General features: G+C 37.3%; 1 protein-coding gene and 1 pseudogene across 3 annotated transcripts in view; one reads left to right on the top strand and one right to left on the bottom strand.

Moving 5' to 3' along the window:
* The window catches only part of ALG5 (ALG5 dolichyl-phosphate beta-glucosyltransferase), a 48,467-nt gene that overhangs the window by 7,278 nt on the left and 20,854 nt on the right, over nt 1-20,335 (bottom strand). For all 3 annotated transcript variants that reach the window (XM_025462447.3, XM_025462445.2, XM_049101279.1), the window contains 2 exons: nt 12,609-12,668; nt 4,300-4,451 (listed from right to left, as the gene is read on the bottom strand). In XM_025462447.3, the coding sequence (XP_025318232.1) occupies nt 4,300-4,451; nt 12,609-12,668 (212 nt within the window). The remainder of the gene's footprint in view (nt 1-4,299; nt 4,452-12,608; nt 12,669-20,335) is intronic.
* On the top strand, nt 9,504-11,927 carry LOC112669387 (stress-induced-phosphoprotein 1-like; annotated as a pseudogene).

Raw genomic sequence — 20,335 nt, 5'->3', positions numbered from 1 at the left:
CTCTTGCACTGTTGGTGGGAATGTGAACTGGTGCAGCCACTCTGGAAAACTGTGTGGAGGTTCCTCAAAGAGTTAAAAATAGAACTGCCCTATGACCCAGCAATTGTACTGCTGGGGATTTACTCCAAAGATACAGATGCAGTGAAAAGGCAGGACACCTGCACCCCAATGTTTATAGCAGCAATGTCCACCATAGCCACACTGTGGAAGGAGCCTCAGTGTCCATCGAAAGATGAATGGATAAAGATGATGTGGTTTATGTATACAATGGAATATTCCTCAGCCATTAGAAACGACAAATACCCACCATTTGCTTCGATGTGGATGGAACTGGAGGGTATTAAGCTGAGTGAAGTAAGTCAATCGGAGAAGGACAAACATTGTAGGGTTTAATTCATTCGGGGAATATAAAAAACAGTGAAAGGGATTAAAGGGGAAAAGAGAGAAAATGAGTGGGAAATATCAGTGAGGATGACAGAACATGAGAGACTCCTAACTCTGGGAAATGAGCAAGGGGTAGTGGAAGGGGAGGTGGGCGGGGGGGATGGGGTGATGGGGTGACGGGCACTGAGCAGGGCACTTGATGGGACGAGCACTGGGTGTTATGCTACATGTTGGCAAATCGAACTCCAATAAAACAAACAAATAAAAAAGCATTCATCAGAGAAAGTACATTTTAAGGAATCCATTTTTAAAATTACCATAAATTCAGTCCAATTATACTTTAATATTAAAAGGAAAGAATTTAGATGGGATACAGTTCTGAGGATGGAGATTATATATATACTTATATGTAACATTACATATATCTTTATTGTTTACCAGAACCCATACTCAGGTCTGTTATTTTGAATCAGAGATGCCTGCCCAGTCTTTCTACTGTAGCTTAATGTTTTCTAATACCTAGCAACTCTACTTGATTTGAATTTCCTGAAAGTTATGAGAAAAATGACAATGAATTTTTGGGATAAATCCTTAAAATGCCAGTCTGAGGTGACACATGGAGATAAAGAAGAGATGTGCAACTTGCTTTCTATAAGTTATGCTGCATAAGAAAGAAATACATTTGTTCTTTAGTCTTTCTTGATTCTAAGTCCAGGACAAAGATGCTTGAATAAAAGTCAGTGATGAAACATTAATATAGTGAAGGGTATACTGCTAATCAAGTTGATATATGCATATTTGGTGGTTCTCATTACACAAAATAAACATATTTGGACCCCAAAGAGAGATGTAAGAGGCTGAATTTTAAATTAGGTCAATACTATTGTTAATCAAATCCAAATAAATATTAAAAAGGCATGCACACAAACATCACATTTATTTTTTATTTTTAAAATTTTTTTTTATTTATTTATGATAGGCACACAGTGAGAGAGAGAGAGAGGCAGAGACATAGGCAGAGGGAGAAGCAGGCTCCATGCACCGGGAGCCCGATGTGGGATTCGATCCCGGGTCTCCAGGATCGCGCCCTGGGCCAAAGGCAGGCGCCAAACCGCTGCGCCACCCAGGGATCCCCAAACATCACATTTAAAAGAGAAAGTATGAGCATGTTCTTTAACTTAAAAAACCCCCAAAACTCTAGAATTATGATATCCAATACTGTAACCAGTAGCCAAGTGTGGCTACTGAGTGAGCACTTGAAATGTGGTTAGTGTGATTGGAGGTGTACTTTAGTTTGAAGACATAGTACAAAGAAAAATATGTGAAATACCAGATTATTTTTTCATACTGAGGGCATGCCAAAATGACATTTTTTTTCTATAAAGATTTTAGTTACTTATTTGAGAGAGAGTGTACCCAGGCACACATTAGCAATGGGGAGGGGCAGAGGGAAAGGGAAACACAGAGAATCTGAGAGGGAGAATCTCCGTTGAACAGGGAGCCCAACACAGGGCTGGATCCCAGGAACCTGAGATCATGACCTCAGCCAAAGGCAGATGCTTAACCAACTGAGCCACTCAGGTGCCCTGAAATGACATTTTTATATTGTGTTAAAGTACACTATTAAAATAAATTTCATGTGTTTCTTTTTATTTTTTTTAATGTGGCTACTAGAATATTTAAAATTATATAAATGTCTCAGATTATATTATAATGGCCATTATATTACAGAACAGACATTATATTGCTAGAACAATTCTGACAAGAGAAGCTTTATGAGGGGAGCCGGGGTGGCTCAATAAGCATCTGCCTTCGGGTCAGGTCATAATCTCGGGGTCCTCGGATCAAGCTCAGCATCAGGCTCTCTGCTTAGTGGGTTGTATGCTTCTCCCTCTCCCTCTACTGCTCCCTCTGCGTCAAATAAATAAATAAAACCTTAAAATAAAAAAAAAAAGAAAAAAAAACTTCATGATTTTTAAGTTATCAACCCTAATTATCAACTCTAACCCTAAATGTCCTCAACCCTCAGTCCCCAACTTCCTTTCAAACTACAGAGAACCTAGTACTTTGACTCTAGTTCTGGACCCAAAAGCTGATTGAAAAATATCTAATGTAGAGGGAGGGCTTTATTTCTAGAGTGGCTTCTTCAATTAGATTCTCTGATTGTGGAGTCAATTAACTATCAATCTATTTTATTTTTTAACATAACAGAAACATGTATCTGAATTTGAAGATCAAATATACATTACTTAAAAATTTTCAATCTATGAAAAAAAGATTAAAAACCATGTATGAGAATTTTAATTCTGAAATGATAGTTTCTTACAGTTATGGGGGGGTGGTCATATGACACCTATTTCTAGGGAGATAATAGATCTTTGCAAACAGATGCACAAAAGTTATAGAAACTATAAAAGTGAACATCCATTGGAATAATTATTCAGATTCTCACCATGAACACAACTCCCACAGAACCAATGAGTAATACTAAGTATTAACTCTTCCAACAATATTTATTGAGCAGCTGTAATGTGCCAGGTACTGTTAGATAGTGGGATATACTAGCAAGCAAAATCAGATGGGATTCTTGTCCTTTTGGAGCTTGTTTTAATAGAGGAAAAGAAAATTCTGCAAATAAAAAGAAAACTACAGGTGTGACCTGTGAAGAAGGGCTATGGTACTGCAACAGCACACAATTAGGGGTGTCTGATTTGTTTGGAAAGAGAGGATTGGTTGCTCTAAGGAAGAGCTGAAGAAGTTGGGAAGGGAAGGGTCCCATGTGGAGACACAGGTAGGCTGGATTATGCAGCATCTCTCAAGGCCACAGGAAGGCACGGAAGGATTTTAAGAAAAGAGGTGCATTTGATTGATCACTTTTAAGTTTTGAAAAGACTCCTTGGGCAGCATAGGCAATGATGGGTGTGCTGGATGCTGATGGGGAAGATGAAGAGAAACAAAGGGACACAAAAGCTAAAATCAAGAGGCCTGGGCCATGAACTGGGGAATGTCAGAGCTGACTGCAAGGTTTCAAGCTTCTGTGTATCAGTGTTATTCACTAAACAGGCAGAGAGCTGAGGCGAGGTCTGGGATAAAGATAGGCCGGAGGACCAGGATATGTCAAGAGAGTGCTCAGAAGTATGGAACACTGCTGATGGATTAATTAAGACAGTAAGTGGTCATATCACATGACCTCTCGGTTTCATGACAGGAGGTCCCTAGATGCTAAGATGGAGGGATGGGGAAAAATCCATATTGAGGTGGGGTGAGACATGAGTGGGAAGAGAGAAAACAGAAGACACAGGGCACTCTTTCAATAAAAGGCTGGCTGTAAAAGAGGTCTGGAGCTGGAGGGGCACTAAGCGGGTGGTCAATGGAGAGAGGTTTTGTTTGTTTGTTTTTAATGGTAAGAGAAATTGAAGCTTGTTTTGAAAACGGATGGGAAAGACAAGAAAAGATGGTTGACAGGAAAAGACAAGACAAGTAAGTGAACAGGATGAAGTTCTTAAGAAGGCAGAAGGGGATGCAGAGGTTGGTCACAGGCAGGAGAAGGAACTTACTACTAAAAAGGAAAGAATGAAAAGAAAACAGGTGCCCTCTTCTGTTTTGATATTTATGGGCTTTTTTTTTCTTTACAGGAAGATATAGACGCCTAAGGAAACAGGATGTTTCCAGGCCTTTTGATCTATACGGTCCACAATTAAAGTGAATAAATTAACTTTATACCATGTGTTTAGTTTGAGATTTTGAAAACAAGATCCAACTCAGGAAAAGAATAAAGGCATAGATTAACTTTACATATGTAAGTGTCAATTTTGTTTAAACCTCAATGTTCCTTCTGAGAATGTAGGGCTGCTTCTTATGACCTGGAATAGCTGCTGTGTAAGACATGCCCAATACATCTGGTTAGGAACTTACCATCGTTCAATGTGTAGAGATGAAAACGTCCGTGAAGCTGCTTCTCGAGTAAATAATTTGAACCCACACTGTGTGTCTCTGATTCCTTTGACACAAAGGAACCATACCAGAAAGTGGAACCCATACATGAGCAGAGTACGGAAGTAAGAACGCTGAAACAAAACCAAAATATAAATGACTTTTCCATTAATCTATAAAGGACAATTGAAAACACCTGGCTGCAGACAACTGCATTTTAATATTTAATTGGCTGTGTAGACCTTACATATGACACCACTGTTTCATTAGCTTCACTGGCAAAGTATAGTGAAGAAACTCTGAGGATGCCTACTCCTTACCACAGGGCAGAGGGACCAGGGAAGTAGCTATTCATTTTGCGAAGATTCAAGAAGAAACAGACAAGAAGAATCACAGTACATGTGAGAGGCCAGGGCTTTAATCTACCAGGAGATTATCATAACTCTTTTGGGCTGCTAAGAACTCGGAGAGCATCTCATTTGTCTACATACTTTGTGCTTTGGATATATTTCAGTTTCAAAAACGGTGAGAGAGAGAGTTGGGACACCTGAGTGACTCAATTAAGTGGGTGCCTGAGGCTCAAGTCATGATCTCAGGGTCCTGGGATGGAGAACCAGGCTGGGCTTCCCATTCAGCAGGGAGCCTGCTTCTCCCTCTCCCTCTGCCCACCCCTGCCCCACCTCACTCATGCTCCAGTGCTCGCTTTTTCTCAAATAAATACTTAAAAAAAAAAAAAAAAAAAAAAAAAAAAGAAAAAAAGGTGACACCTACTGGAACATCTTGGAAAAATGAAACACTATGATTTAAACCTAGAGTTCTATGCCTAGTTAATGAGAATACTGATCAAAGAAGTGCAGCAGAATATCACAAAAGTCAGAGTAAGAAGGAGTCTGAAACGAGTCTTTCTAACTAGAAATAGATAATGGATATTCAACTTAAGTAGTCTTTAATTCTACCTGAGTGTTCATATTATTAGTAATTAATTTTGTTATGAGTAGTAGCATGACTTAATATTCCATTATTTATTAAATATTGCAAACTTTAAAACTAAGAATAATGAATCATTATTATCATTGTATTCAAGACTCTCCTAGTTAGGATTAAAAGGATCTCTTAAAATTTTCTATAATGTAATAGATCCATGGAATGATATACTATATATGCACATTGGGAACCTAATAAGAGTCTATGTAGAACATTTACCATTTCATTTTATTATTTCCCTTCCTTCTTTTGGTTCTTGCTTTTTATAACTGTAATCTTTAGTATCATTCTTCATTTATATGGCTTTTTCTATCATTATCAAATGGAACCATGACTAACCAGTGATAACACAACAAAGCAGAGAAAGCTACTGACCTGAGCAGACCTCAGGTCTATATTTGAATCTTGGCTGCAATAATATTTAGCAGGGTGACCTTGAGCAAATTATTTCAACTCTTTCCAGCCTACTTTCCTCATCTATCAAATGGGAAAGAAAATGCCCACCCCACAATGTTATTGTAAAGATTAAATGAGATAATATTCAAGCCTTTAGCCAACTGTTTGGCACAGACAGTAACAGGAACTCAATAAATGTTTTTAATAAAGGAAGAAGGCTTGAAAGCTCACTTTAACCTCCTGACCACAATTTCACTTGTGCATTATATAGGGCAGGAAGGGAAGGAAAAATAAAATAATTATCTGTAAGGTATGTGAAACACAGTTTTTAAGCATGTGTGTATTTCTCTATGTTTTTATTATATTTCATATCAAAGAGGAAAAAGTCAAATAACAGTGAAACAAGATATCTGCAGTACATGTAACTGAAAATGAGTAGTATCCATTCTTTCTATGTTAGAAAAATAAAATTTTAGAATTCTCTAGAAATAAAAAATAAAAACGAGTACAATCCTAAAGCAGACTGGACACAACCTAAGAGTAGCTCATAGAAAAGTAGCCTTATAAACATATTAAACAATGGTCATTCTCATTAGTGACCAATAAAACCAAATTTTAACTACAGCATGACACCATATTATACCAATCAAACTGGCCAACTCTATAAAGAATCACAGCATTAAATCTTTTGTTAGGATATGGAGTGTTGGGGATACTCCACTAGTGGGAGTATAAATTGATCATCACTTTGGAGAAGAATTATGCAAAATGTTTGTAAACTGTAAAATAAACTTTTTGGAAGGATCTAGCACTTCTCATTTATCACCTAGAATTATTAGTTATGTTCTGATATAAATAGGTCTTACCTCTCTAAGCAGATAGGGCAGAAACCTCATCTTAAAATACTTTGGTAATCTCACAACAGCTTGCTCAGTGCCTTCCATATAAAATATTTCCAATAAATGCTGGTTGACTGATTAAACCTCCAAAAGAGCATTTATGCTTAGGAAAGGAAAAATTGAAATCGAAAGATAGAAAAATTAAAATTAAAAGGTAGAAAAAATAATGCCTATAAACTATTCTTGAATGATTTTTAATGCGATTTAGGTGTGCTTACTAGTTACCAGATGAAAATATTCTATGACTACTTTTGCTTGGATCTTAATAGAAGATTTTTATTTGCTTTAGGATAATGGTTATTTTTTAAAAATCAGAAACACATGGAGATCACATGAGGACCTTATTTGATTTCTAACATATTGAAAGCACAACAAGGTAAACGACAAACAATAAGATCTCCCTTTACTTTTTATAACCTTGCAAAATATCTTAAAATTTACAAGATATCTAAAATATATTATGGAACAGACTTAGTTCAATAAAACTAACAAAGTCATAGAGTAATATTATATAAACCTCTGAAGTAGACATTTAAAAATATGAAAAAAATTCACTGCTTTAATATTAATAATAATCTGATGTGGATAAAATGAAAACAAGGAATTCAGGTGAAATTTAAAGCTGACTGGTACTTTCAATATCTTAAAATAAATTCAAAGAAGTCCCAAGACTTAAGCCAAGACTTTAAAGAAAATCTGAAGACATCAAATAAACACTAATGGATTCTATTCTGAATCCTTTAAAAATGATAAGTGCAAGAATACTCAGACAATATAAACATCCCTGGTATAACTGTTATAAAGAACATGTGGCATACAGATTCACTGAAGATGGTAAGGACTCCAGAGAAGCTGTATCATGTTTGTCTTCCAAGGGAGCAGTAGAACAGATGGTAGGATTAACAGAGAATATGTCTAAAAGTATTCAGGATAGAGAGATCTGAAAACTATGCAATTAAGCTATTGAAGTTGCTGTTCACTATCTTCATTAATTCTTTTATAATTTCCTCACTGTCCACAGACTAATCACCATGCAAAGGTTTATACTGTGTATAGCACCTTAAGAGAAACCTGGAGTGGTTCAGGAAGAGAACACCATACTGCACTTTCTTCCACATGTGGCAGGTGGAGATGACCTTTTCTAAGGTAGGCAGGGTTCTATGACAGTAAGCAGGACTACTTGAACTACAAACCTACAGAGCAGCAGTCATGTGTAACATCTGCAGTAGACAACTGCTGGTTTCTCACCAGTGGATCAGTTTTCCTTCCTTTCTATAGTGTAGCAGCTGATTCTGTGGGCTTCAAGATTTTTTTTTTTTTTAAGATTTTATTTATTTATTCAGAGAGAGAGAGAGAGAGAGAGGCAGAGATACAGGCAGAGGGAGAAACAGGCATCATACAGAGAGCCTGACGTGGGACTCGATCCAGGGTCTCCAGGATCATGCCCTGGGCTGCAGGCGGTGCTAAACCACTGCACCACCAGGGCTGCCCTGATTCTGTGGGCTTCAAAGGCTCTAAATCAATCACTAAGTTTTACAGATGGAGGAACAGATGAACGGATGACAAAATAAATGATAAATACAAAGATCCTGGGATAGTTCCCTTGAGGTCTAGCTAAAAGCAGCACTAGATAAAAAGGAAATTTAGACCACAGCACAGCCTTATTTAACTACTATCACTAGGAAAAATTCAGAGTTTTCAACTAATGGAAGTTCTAAGTGAAAAGAATTTACACCATTAAAAACAAAACCAAAAACGTGGTTCCTTTCTACTGCCGCCATATAAATATTTGGAACCTAAATATAGGTCCCAGCTATCTCTTGCCTAGAGATTATTTCATTAACTTTCTAATTACTCTCTTGCTTCCTATTTTGCCGTATCCTTTTTTTCCTTTACCAAATATATTATCTTTTTTCCTCCTATTATGTTTTTTTAAAAGAAAAAAAATTATTCATAAAACCATTAAATACCAGCCTAGTCTTAAGTGTTTTTGTTTACAGATATTTTTGCATAAATAATTATGCTGTATTTATTCTTTTTTTCTCATACAACTTAATATTTTGGGTATTGAATGGGTATTGAACAGCAAGTTGAATGGTTCACAAATGCATAATTTGGAAAAGTTTGTCTTATATTAAGAACTGAATGGGGACTCTAGTATCTTAAAAAATAAATAAATAAGAGCTGTTTGCATCTTAAGTCAAAGTAAAGTCTACATACTTTTTGTATACTTATTTAAAAAAACCCAATGTGGGGATCCCTGGGTGGCTCAGCGGTTTAGTGCCTGTCTTTGGCCCAAGGCGCGATCCTGGAGTCCCGGGATCGGGTCCTGCGTTGGGCTCCCTGCATGGAGCCTGCTTCTCCCTCTGCCTGTGTCTCTGCCTCTCTCTCTATGTCTGTCATCAATCAATCAATCAATCAATCAATCTTTAAAAAACAACAACAACAACAACAACAAAAAACACCAATGTTATTATATAGTCTCCACGGTCATCTGTTTTATTGGCTGCATGGTATTCCATCCAGGAGAAATATCTATTTATATTTTCTATATTTAAAATTTAGTATTTTATAGTTTATTGTTTTATAATTACAAAATAATGTAAACATCTTGGACATATACTTTTCCTTTCCTTATCCCTTGTTTATCAGCAAACTGATGAAGTTGGACTAGCTAATCTCTAAGCAATCTTTCAATTTTAAATTTCTAGGAATATGATATTCTCTATGGTTAATAGCTTACCTTTTTCAAATATCACTAAGAGTCTACAGAGGCAGAGAACACTGGATTACATTAGAAGACATTAAAATAACTGATTTTTTAAGAGTCTAGGTTTCCACACTTGAGCATAATCCTTAAGAGGTTCTATGACCCTGCCATCAGTGTATGTTAAAAAAAATTGTAATTTCTTCACATCTTATTTCAGAATCATTGAGGGAAAGATTTAGCCTTTTATTCTGTTAGTTCTCAAACTCTGGTATGCATAAGGTTGGCCTGGGAAATTATTAAAAATATAGATTCCTGGTTCATCCCTATAATCTGATTCAGTGTGTCTAGGACTGGCTAGAAATATGCATGTTAAAACTAAACAAAACTCCCCAGGTAATTTTGACCTTGCATTAAAAAATACTGCCTTATTTTTTTTATCTATTTGACCACTCTAGTAGATGAACTATTAAAAATATAATGGACAGGTTGGGAAGGCGTAGCGGACGGAGTCGATTCAACGGGGTTCCGGGCTGGGCTATGGAGCAAGTAAATGAGCTGAAAGAGAAGGGCAATAAGGCCCTGAGTGTGGGCAACATCGATGACGCACTGCAGTGCTACTCTGAGGCCATTAAGTTAGATCCCCAAAACCATGTGCTCTGTAGCAATCGCTCCGCAGCATACGCCAAGAAAGGAGACTACCAGAAGGCTTATGAGGATGGCTGTAAAACAGAGGACTTAAGGCCCAACTAGGGCAAGGGCTATTTGAGGAAGGCTGCAGCCCTTGAGTTCTTAAACCGATTTGAAGAAGCCAAGCAAATCTACGAAGAGGGTTTAAAACATGAAGCAAAAGCAAATAATCCTCAGCTCAAAGAGGGCTTATAGAATATGGAGGCTCGGGTGGCAGAATGGAAATTCATGAACCCTTTCAACATGCCCAATCTGTAACAGAAATTGGAGAGTGATTGCAGGACAAGGACACTGCTCGCTGATCCTACCTACTGGGAGCTGATAGAGCAACTACGAAACAAGCCATCTGACTTGGGCACGAAACTGCAAGATCCCCGGATTATGACTAGACTACTCTGAGCGTCCTGCTGGGTGTGGATCTGGGCAGTATGGATGAGGAAGAGGAAGTTGGAACACCTCCCCCACCTCCTCCTCCCAGGAAGGACACCAAGCCAGAGCCAATGGAAGAAGATCTTCCAGAGAATAAGAAGCAGGCGCTGAAAGAGAAAGAGCTAGGGAACGAAGCCTACAAGAAGAAAGACTTTGACACAGCCTTGAAGCACTATGACAGAACCAAGAACCTGGACCCCACCAAAATGACTTACATGACCAATCAAGTAGCTGTGTACTTCGAGAAGGGCAACTACTGTAAATGCGGGGAGCTTTGTGAGAAGGCCATCGAAGTGGGGCGAGAAAACTGGGACTATCACAGATTGCCAAAGCTTATGCTCGAATTGGCAACTCCTACTTCAAGGAAGAAAAGTACAAGTCTGCCATCCATTTCTATAACAAGTCTTTGGCAGAGCACCGGACCCCAGATGTGCTCAAGAAATGCCAACAGGCAGAGAAAATTCTGAAGGAGCAAGAGCGGCTGGCTTACATAAACCCAGATCTGGCCTTGAAGGAGAAGAACAAAGGCAATGAATGTTTTCAGAAAGGGGACTATCCCCAGGCCATGAAGCATTATACAGAAGCCATCAGACGGAATCCAAAAGATGCCAAATTGTACAGCAATCGAGCTGCCTGCTACACCAAACTCCTGGAGTTTCAGCTGGCGCTCAAGGACTGTGAGGAATGTATCCAGCTAGAGCCGGCCTTCATCAAGGGGTACACTCGGAAAGCAGCTGCCCTGGAGGCAATGAAGGACTACAGAAAAGCCATGGATGTCTACCAGAAGGCGTTAGATCTGGACTCCAACTGTAAGGAAGCAGCAGACAGTTACCAGCACTGTATGATGGCCCAGTACAACCGCCACAAGAGCCCCAAAGACGTGAAGCGACGGGCCATGGCTGACCCTGAGGTGCAGCAGATAATGAGTGACCCGGCCATGTGGCTTATCCTGGAGCAGATGCAGAAGGACCCTCAGGCACTCAGCGAACACTTAAAAAATCCTGTAATAACACAGAAGATCCAGAAGCTGATGGATGTGGGTCTGACTGCAATTCGGTGATGACTTGCTCATCATTCCCTTCTCTTCGCCCTCATGTGGAAAGAGGAGCTGGGATGGCGGCAAGTCCCACGGAGCATAGGGGAGAGCAGGGGAAAGTGAACAACTTCTCTCTATATATTTATATAGACCTATGTGGAAGACACAGAGACTCGTACTCATGTTACTCACACCGCCGCTGCCTCTGGGCCCTCCCAGCACACGCATGGTCTCTTCCGCTGTCCCCCGGGTTCCCTGTTCCCTTCCCCAACTTCAGTCACTGTCTAAGCTGCTCTCCCATAGTTGGTTATTTTTTATTTGGGGCAGTGGGCATGTATGGGGAGGGGATGCTATTCTTCCCCGACCTCAGGTCCCAATTGTCCTCATGTTGTTAACTCCACATGCCCTTCTCCAATAAAACAAACCAGTTGGGTGTGGTTATATATATATATATGTAAAAAAAAAAAAAAAAGAATATAATGGACAATTACTGGGCTTGACACACTGGACCCAGATATTTAACCCAGATATTTAAGTGAAAATATAAATAAAATAATTTTTTAAAAATTATACATAATAATTCCTTAATATATTTTTTCCTCCCAATATACTCCAGCTTTTCTAGCCTAATATACAAATAACAAAATGAAGAATTTAAGGCCTATGGTGAAGGTAGTCACAATTTTAGTTTTAAAGTACAGCACTTTTCTAAGAGGAATAAAGTTAAAAAAAAAAAAAAAGATAACAAAATACTTTAAATGAAACCCAAAATATAGTACTTGAAGTATGCCAATGTCAGAAAAACTATAGGCAAGTCGAATGGCTCACAAATCCATCATTTAGAAAAGTTTGTTTTATATTAGAACTGAATGGGGACTCTTGTATTTTAAAAATTAAATAAATAAATAAATAAATAAATAAAAGAGCTGTTTGCATCTGAAGTCAAAGTCTACATACTTTTTGTATACTTATTAAAAAAACCCAAAAACTCAATTCCTAAACATGCTAATCTTTCACAAACTTTCCAATAAAAAAATTCCTTTGAAAGGAAACTCATTTTTATAAGATTAAATATGAAAGCTTATTTTTTGCTAATAAGTATGAAAAGAAAAATAATCTGCTGATCCATGCCAGTTAGTGAAAGCCTCACCTGAGCAATTGATTCTTTTTCCAAATGAGCTCGAGATCCACATGCAATAGCCATTTGTTCCTGAAGAAAAATAAAATGATTTTTCAGTATTTGAATATTGTATTTGAATATCAGTATTAAATATCATTAATAAAAATATTTTCAATCCAAGTCATCTCATTTTTTAGATACTATTTTTTTAAGGTCACATTAAAATCTTTATTTATTTTTAAAAGATTTTTATTAATCTATTCATGAGAGACAGAGAGAGAGAGAGAGGCAGAGACCCAGGCAGAGGGAGAAGCAGGCTCCAAACCATTGAGCCACCCAGGGATCCCACATTAAAATCTTTCAAGGTTTACTTAGATGTTCAGAGTATGTACAGCTTCAAGAAGCCAATTATACTTAATAAGAGGATAATATTCAGGGCTAAATATCAGGGACATGTACTACTTGAAAATTCATATTTTTAAATGATTTTTCTGATTAAAAATATATTAAGGTCATTAGAAGGAAAAGGTAGTGGTATTAGAAAAATGGTATCTTTCTTGGGTGTTGACTTAATAAGTTTTTTTTTTAATTTATTTTTTATTGGTGTTCAATTTGCCAACATAGAGAATAACACCCAGTGCTCATCCAATAAAGTGCCCCCATCAGTGCCCGGCACTCAGTCACCCCCACCCCCCACCCACCTCCCTTTCTACCACCCTTGGTACATTTCCCAGAGTTGTAGAGAAAGCAGAACCCTCTTGCACTGTTGGTGGGAATGTGAACTGGTGCAGCCACCTGGAAAACTGTGTGGAGGGTCCTCAAAGAGTTAAACATAGATCTGCCCTACAACCCAGCAATTGCACTGCTGGGGATTTACTCCAAAGATACAGATGCAGTGAAACGCCGGGACACCTGCACCCCGATGTTTCTAGCAGCAATGTCCACAATAGCCAAACTGTGGAAGGAGCCTCGGTGTCCATCAAAAGATGAATGGATAAAGAAGATGTGGTCTACGTATACAATGGAATATTACTCAGCCATTAGAAACGACAAATACCCACCATTTGCTTCGATGTGGATGAAACTGGAGGATATTATGCTGAGTGAAATAAGTCAATTGGAGAAGGACAAACATTATATAGTCTCATTCATTTGGGGAATATAGAAAATAGTGAAAGGGACTAAAGGGGAAAGGAGAGAAAATGAGTGGGAAATATCAGAGAGGGAGACAGAGCATGAGAGACTCCTAACTCTGGGAAACGAACAAGGGGTGGTGGAAAGGGAGGGGGGTGGGGGGGGTGGAGTGACTGGGTGCCGGGCACTGATGGGGGCACTTTATCGGATGAGCACTGGGTGTTATTCTATATGTTGGCAAATTGAACTCCAATAAAAATAAAAAAAAAAAAAAAGAAAGAAAAATGGTATCTGTAAATGGTATGATTATACATAACCATTACATTCTGGAAAACCCAAGATTATCAACTGAAAAACTACAAACATTAAGGAAATTTAAGATGATGAGTGGGCATAAAATGAATATATGAATATATATATATATATATACATATATATAAAATTAGTCTTCATATATACAAACAATAATCAGAAAACATAATGGAGACAGTATTTGTAACATCCATAAGAAAGAAAAATCTTAGAAATAAACTTTACAAAAATGTGGCAATATCTTAAGTAAAGAAAACATGTACATGCTACCAAGAGAAACAAAAGAATCCAGAACAAAGAAAGGCATACCATGATCATGAATGAGAAGATGTGATGATGGTATCAAAAATCAATTCTCCTTAAAATTAATATTTAAGTCCATACTAATAGAAATGTCAAAATAATTTTTCACTGAACTAGATAAGCAATTTGTAAGACTTAATATTGAAAAATAAAGAATCAGAAGAGCCAGGAAAAATCTAATAATGAGGAAGGACCAGCCTTAAGGGATTTAATATATAGTATAAGCTATAATAATTAAAACTAAAGTACTAGAATGTTAATAGATAAATTCATGGACCAGAATAGTATGCAAAGACTAGAAACACACACACACACACACACACACACACACACACACACACACACACGGATAACTAGATACAATAAAGATGACATTTTCAATCAGTGGGGAAAAGATGAACTGATAAATGCTGTGGGACATTGGGTAGCTTCTTGGAAACCAAATTAAGTTTTATGAACCTGAGCCTCATACTGAATAGTATTTAAGTGTAAAATATCAGGAATGATTTTTAAAATGATCTCAAGGACAACATAAGTACATGAAATCTATAAGAAAAGGTAAATCAATTTGATAATAAATTTTTTGAAAATTACATGGCAAAACAAAAATCCAAGCACATTCAAAGTTAAAAGACATATAAATTGGGGGTAATTCTGGTAATTTATATTACAGACAAGAGGATAATTTCCAAAATGCTAAAGTACCCCTATGAATTATTTAAAAAGTACCCTGAGAACTCAGTTGGAAAAGAGGCAAAGTTTATAAACAGAGTGTTCATAAAAGAGGAAGTGAAAATAGCTCTTAAACAACTGAAAACATCCTTAATCACATGTATCCCAAAAGCAATGCAAATAAAACCTATCAGTGTTTACAATATGGTGCCTACACACTCTGCAGACAGCAATGTGAAAACTATCAAAATTACAAATATACTTATGGTCTGACTCAGCAATTCCACAACTAGGAATTCTTCAGGTAAAAACTTGGGAGATGTGTGAAAGGACTTTCACACAGGGTTAATCATTTCAGTGTTGTCTTAAGTGGGAAACCTGTATATCTATCCAAAGGCATTAGTTATGACTCTGTGAAAGAATGAGGAAGCAGTTTGCTGTATAAATATGACTCAATCCCCATGTTACATTTTTTTTAAAGATTTAATTTATTTATTCATGAGAGACACAGAGAGAGGCAGAGACATAGGCAAAGGGAGAAGCAGACTCCCCACTGAGCATGGAGCCTGATGCAAGCATTGATCCCAGGACCCAGGGATCATGACCCGAGCCAAAGGCAGACACTGAACAAGTGTCCCAAGAGTACATTGTTAAATGGAACAATAGAACAGTAAATAGTGTTACAATTTGCATTTTTTAAAAAGATTTTATTTATTTATTCATGAGAGACAGAGAGAGAGAGAGAGGCAGAGACACAGGCAAAGGGAGAAGCAGGCTCCATGCAGGGAGCCCGATGTGGAACTTGATCACAGGACTCCAGGATCACACCCTGAGCCAAAAACAGACACTCAACTGCTGAGCCATCCATGGTTAGAGTCAGGCGTCCCTCAATTTGCATTTTTAAATAAAGAATACAAATACACATCTTCTAGAAGGATACACAAGAAATAAATACACTGGTTACTTCTGAGAGTAATTGGGTGATTCAGAAATGAAGGGCTTGCCTCCTTTCACTGTTTATCTTCTTGTACCATTTGACTTTTGAACTATTCAACAAAATGAACAAAATTAAAAAGTGCATACTGTAAAAAAAAAAAAAGGCAAGCATCTAAATTTGCATATAACTTTACTATAAAAAGTCACGTATAATCTCCCTACCTAAAAGAAGGCACTGATAGTATTTTATTTTTCCCTTGAGTTTTTTCCCCTCTGCATTTAAAACTGTAGCTGAAATTCACCTACGTATCAGCTCTTTTTCACTTAAAATAATCTAAAAATTTCTTTATTCAAGTTCATTGTTTTTCAACTTTTTATTACGGGTATTTTCAAACAATACATAAAAGCAGAAAAAGGGCTGCCCAGGTAGCACAGCGGTTTAGCGCCACCTTCAGCCTAGGGCGTGATTCTGGAGACCCGGGATCTAGTCCCACATCAGGCTTCCTGCATGGAGCCTGCTTCTCCATCTGCCTGTGTCTCTGCCTCTCTGTCTCTGATGAATAAATAAATAAAATCTTAAAAAAAAAAAAAAAAACAGAGAGAATAGAAAAATGAAGCCCCCATGTATCCATAGTCTGGCTCAATAATTATCAATAGATTAAAAAAAAGATAAAATGAAAAATAAAAACAATACATGGCCAATCTTGCTTCCTTTTAAAGCCCCTCATCACTATTCCACCTAACAAATTCTGGGCATCACATACTATAAATTGCTGTATATGTCAGTCACAAAAGTACCATCAAAACTAAAACATTAATAATTCTTTAATATCATCAGATAGTTTTCAAATTTGTCCAATTATCTCTTAAATGCATTCAGTTTATTTGAATCAAACCAAGTAAAATTCTTACAAGTTGGCTGATGTTTCTTTTACCTGTGGATTCCCCCCTACTTCTGTTTATTTTTTTTCTTATAAACTATTTGTTGAATAAACTATGTAACTTGTTTTGTAAACCTTCCTAGACTTTGGATTTTGCTGACTGTACCCACCCTGGTGACATTTACCATGCTTCTCTGTCCCTTGTATTTCCTGTAAACTGGTTGTTAGAAGCTTGATAAAATTCAGGTTTACTTTTCAAGAACTTATCATAGCAGTGTTGCATGTCTATCTTTCTTTTTTGTGTCAATGGTCAGGGCAATATTATATTTCATCATAAAGATGTACCATATTTTCACTAGTTTGTCTGTGTTTACTATTTCTAATTTCATGATTTTAGAAAGGTACCCAAAAGAATATCTTTGAATATAATAAAACTCTATTTGGATTTCCTTCTTTGGAAAAAGTCATAGAAGTAGAATACTAAATTGAAAGCATGAATGTTTTAAATGTATATGGCCAAATTATTCTTTAAAAGGCTCTATATATTCCCATTAAATGGGCATAATATTGACTACTTCATCAAATCTTTGCCAGTTCTAATTATTCTCATTTTAATTTCCTAATTTTATAAGGGGAAAATATAACCATATGTGATCTCATTTCCTTTTCTTTTTAATAAAAAGAAACTTTGGGGAAATTTTAGTGTCTATTATATTTTCTTTTGGAAATTATGTGTTACCTACTTTCCCTACTATTTAGTAGTAGAATAATTTCTTCCCTTTTTCTGGCAGAGGTACTTTGCTCAGGAAGAGAGAGAATACTTTTCTTAAGAACCATGTAAAAAGTTCAGACAGTGTATGGCAAATAAGATTCAACTTTAAATCCAAAAAGAGCAGTAATGTTACTATTAAAAAAAAAAAAATAAAGGACCTCCTCCCACCTTTCAGACACTGAGTAGAATTAAAATGTCACTTAATTAAAATATAAAAATAAAGTGTCACTTCATTAAACTAAAAACAAACAAATGAAAGCTTTCATTTAAAATCTTTTTCTCTCAGTCTAAGTCCCTAAAAGCTTTTAGAAGAAGTTTGTATTTCTGCAGTTCGTATATAAGAATTGAATCCCTGGTACTGTCCTCAATATTGCAAGGAATACATCTAAATAGCTTTTAGAACAGTTAGCTGTTTTTTTTGTTTGTTTTTTTTTTTTTTTTTTTTTTTTTTAGTTAGCTGTTCTTTAGGAAAAGATATTCTTGTTTTTAAAATTGCTCATATTAGAAAATGTTTGTAAACATGGAGTCTCTTTTAAGCTGCTTTAGAGTATTGCTAATTTTTTGTGGGTATTGAAAAATGAATACTTCAATTACTGTGACAGCTTTTATTTTTTTTTTTAAAGATTTTATTTATTTATTCGAGAGAGAGAGAGAGAGAGAGAAAGAGAGAGAGATGGGACACCTGGGTGGCTCAGTGGTTGAGCATCTGCCTTCGGCTCAGGGCATGATCCTGGAGACCTGGGATCGAGTCCCACGTCGGGCTCCCTACATGGAGCCTGCTTCTCCCTCTGTCTGTGTCTCTTCCTCTCTCTCTCTGTGTCTCTCATGAATAAATAAATAAAATCCTTAAAAAAAAATTAAAAGAGAGAGAGAGAGAGAGAGGCAAAGACACATGCAGAGGGAGAAGCAGCAGGCTCCATGTAGGGAGCCTGATGTGGGACTCAATCCCGGGCCTCAAGGATCACGCCCTGGGCCAGAGGCAGGCGCTAAACCGCTGAGCCACCCAGGGATCCCCAACAGCTAGCTTTTAAAAGTGGCAAAAAGTGGTACTGTATTGTCTTCTAGAAAGAAATGCTCAATCAGAATTTCTCTCACCTAGTACTTCTCCATTTAAGTATTTCCACACAATTCATGGGAGAGAAGGAACGGACTAGAAGAACTAGGTAGATCTAATTTATATGAACAATTACAAACAATGACATAAGAATCCTCTCTGAAAATCAAGCACAAAGACTAATGTTAATAATTAGAGATAATGGTTATTGAGTGCTGAACACATGCTAAACACCTGACCACATATCTTAAAACATTTTAATAATTCTCTCAGGATTATGAACTTAGGCTCATTGTCCCTATGTCAGTGATGAGGAAAATGAGGTGGATGGATTAACTTGCCCAAGGTCACATGCAATTTGAACCTAGATGCATTTGAACCCCACACCCAAAGTTAAGAAACATAAATGAAGTGGAAATGGAAATTGACACAGGTACTCCATAAGGCAAACCTGACTCCAAATGAGGTAGATATATAAAGTTGCAACAATTTAGAAATTGGTAAAAGAATACTCAGATAGTGGAATTAGTCCTATTTAGCCAATGTGGGCAGAAATGGAAAACTTAGAATATAAAGTGAAGTAGTGAATTTTTTTTTTTTTTAAGATTTTATTTATTTGTTCATGAGAGACGGAGAGAGAGAGATAGAGAGAGAGAGAGAGAGAGGCAGAGACACAAGCAGAGGGAAAAGCAGGCTCTAGTCAGGGAGCCTGATGTGGGACTCCATCCTGGGACTCCAGGATCATGCCCTGGGCCAAAAGCAGGCGCTAAACCACTGAGCCACCCAGGGATCCCCTGAAGTAGTGAATTAAGAAAAAGTTTTATGGGATCCCTGGGTGGCGCAGCAGTTTAGCGCCTGCCTTTGGCCCAGGGCGCGATCCTGGAGACCCGGGATCGAATCCCACGTCGGGCTCCCGGTGCATGGAGCCTGCTTCTCCCTCTGCCTATGTCTCTGCCTCTCTCTCTCTCTCTCTCTCTGTGACTATCATAAATAAATAAAAATTAAAAAAAAAAGTTTTATTAAAAAATTGTTTTGACTTAAAAAAAATCTTATCCCCATTTTTTCCTCAAAAGCAATAAATATTCATAGTTAAAAACAAACAAGGCATGCCTTGCTGGCTCAGTTGGAAGAGCATGCAATTCCTGATCTTAGTCTCATGAGTTTGAGCCCCATGCTGGGTACAGAGATAACTTTTTTTAAAAAAAGATTTATTTATTTATGAGAGACAGAGAGAGAGAGAGCAAGAGAGACAGAGACAGAGACAAAGGCAGAGGGAGAAGCAGGCTCCTCGCAGGGAGCCTGATGTGGGACTTGATCCTGGATCCCGGAATCACAACCTGAGCCCAAGGCAGGCGCCCAACTGCTGAGCCACCCAGGCATCCCGGATGCAGAGATAACTTAAGAAACAATTAAAGAAAAACAAAAATTTGAAAAGATATTCACAGTCCCACAATCCAGAGACAACTGATGTTATTATTTCATACATAGATAACTAGATACAGCTCTAGCTACCTATCTGTATATATCTAGATGTTTAAAATTTATTTTTTCTTGCAAGAAGTTACTGTGGCCAAGTTCAAAAGGGTGTTGACTGTGTTCTCCTCTAGGATTTTGATGGAATCTTGTCTCACATTTAGATCTTTCATCCATTTCCATTTTGAGTTTATCTTTGTGTTTGGTGCAAGAGAGTGGT

The sequence above is a fragment of the Canis lupus genome, chromosome 25, assembly GCF_003254725.2.
Source record: "Canis lupus dingo isolate Sandy chromosome 25, ASM325472v2, whole genome shotgun sequence".
Lineage (NCBI taxonomy): Eukaryota > Metazoa > Chordata > Mammalia > Carnivora > Canidae > Canis > Canis lupus.
This window is presented reverse-complemented; position numbering and strand designations above follow the sequence as displayed.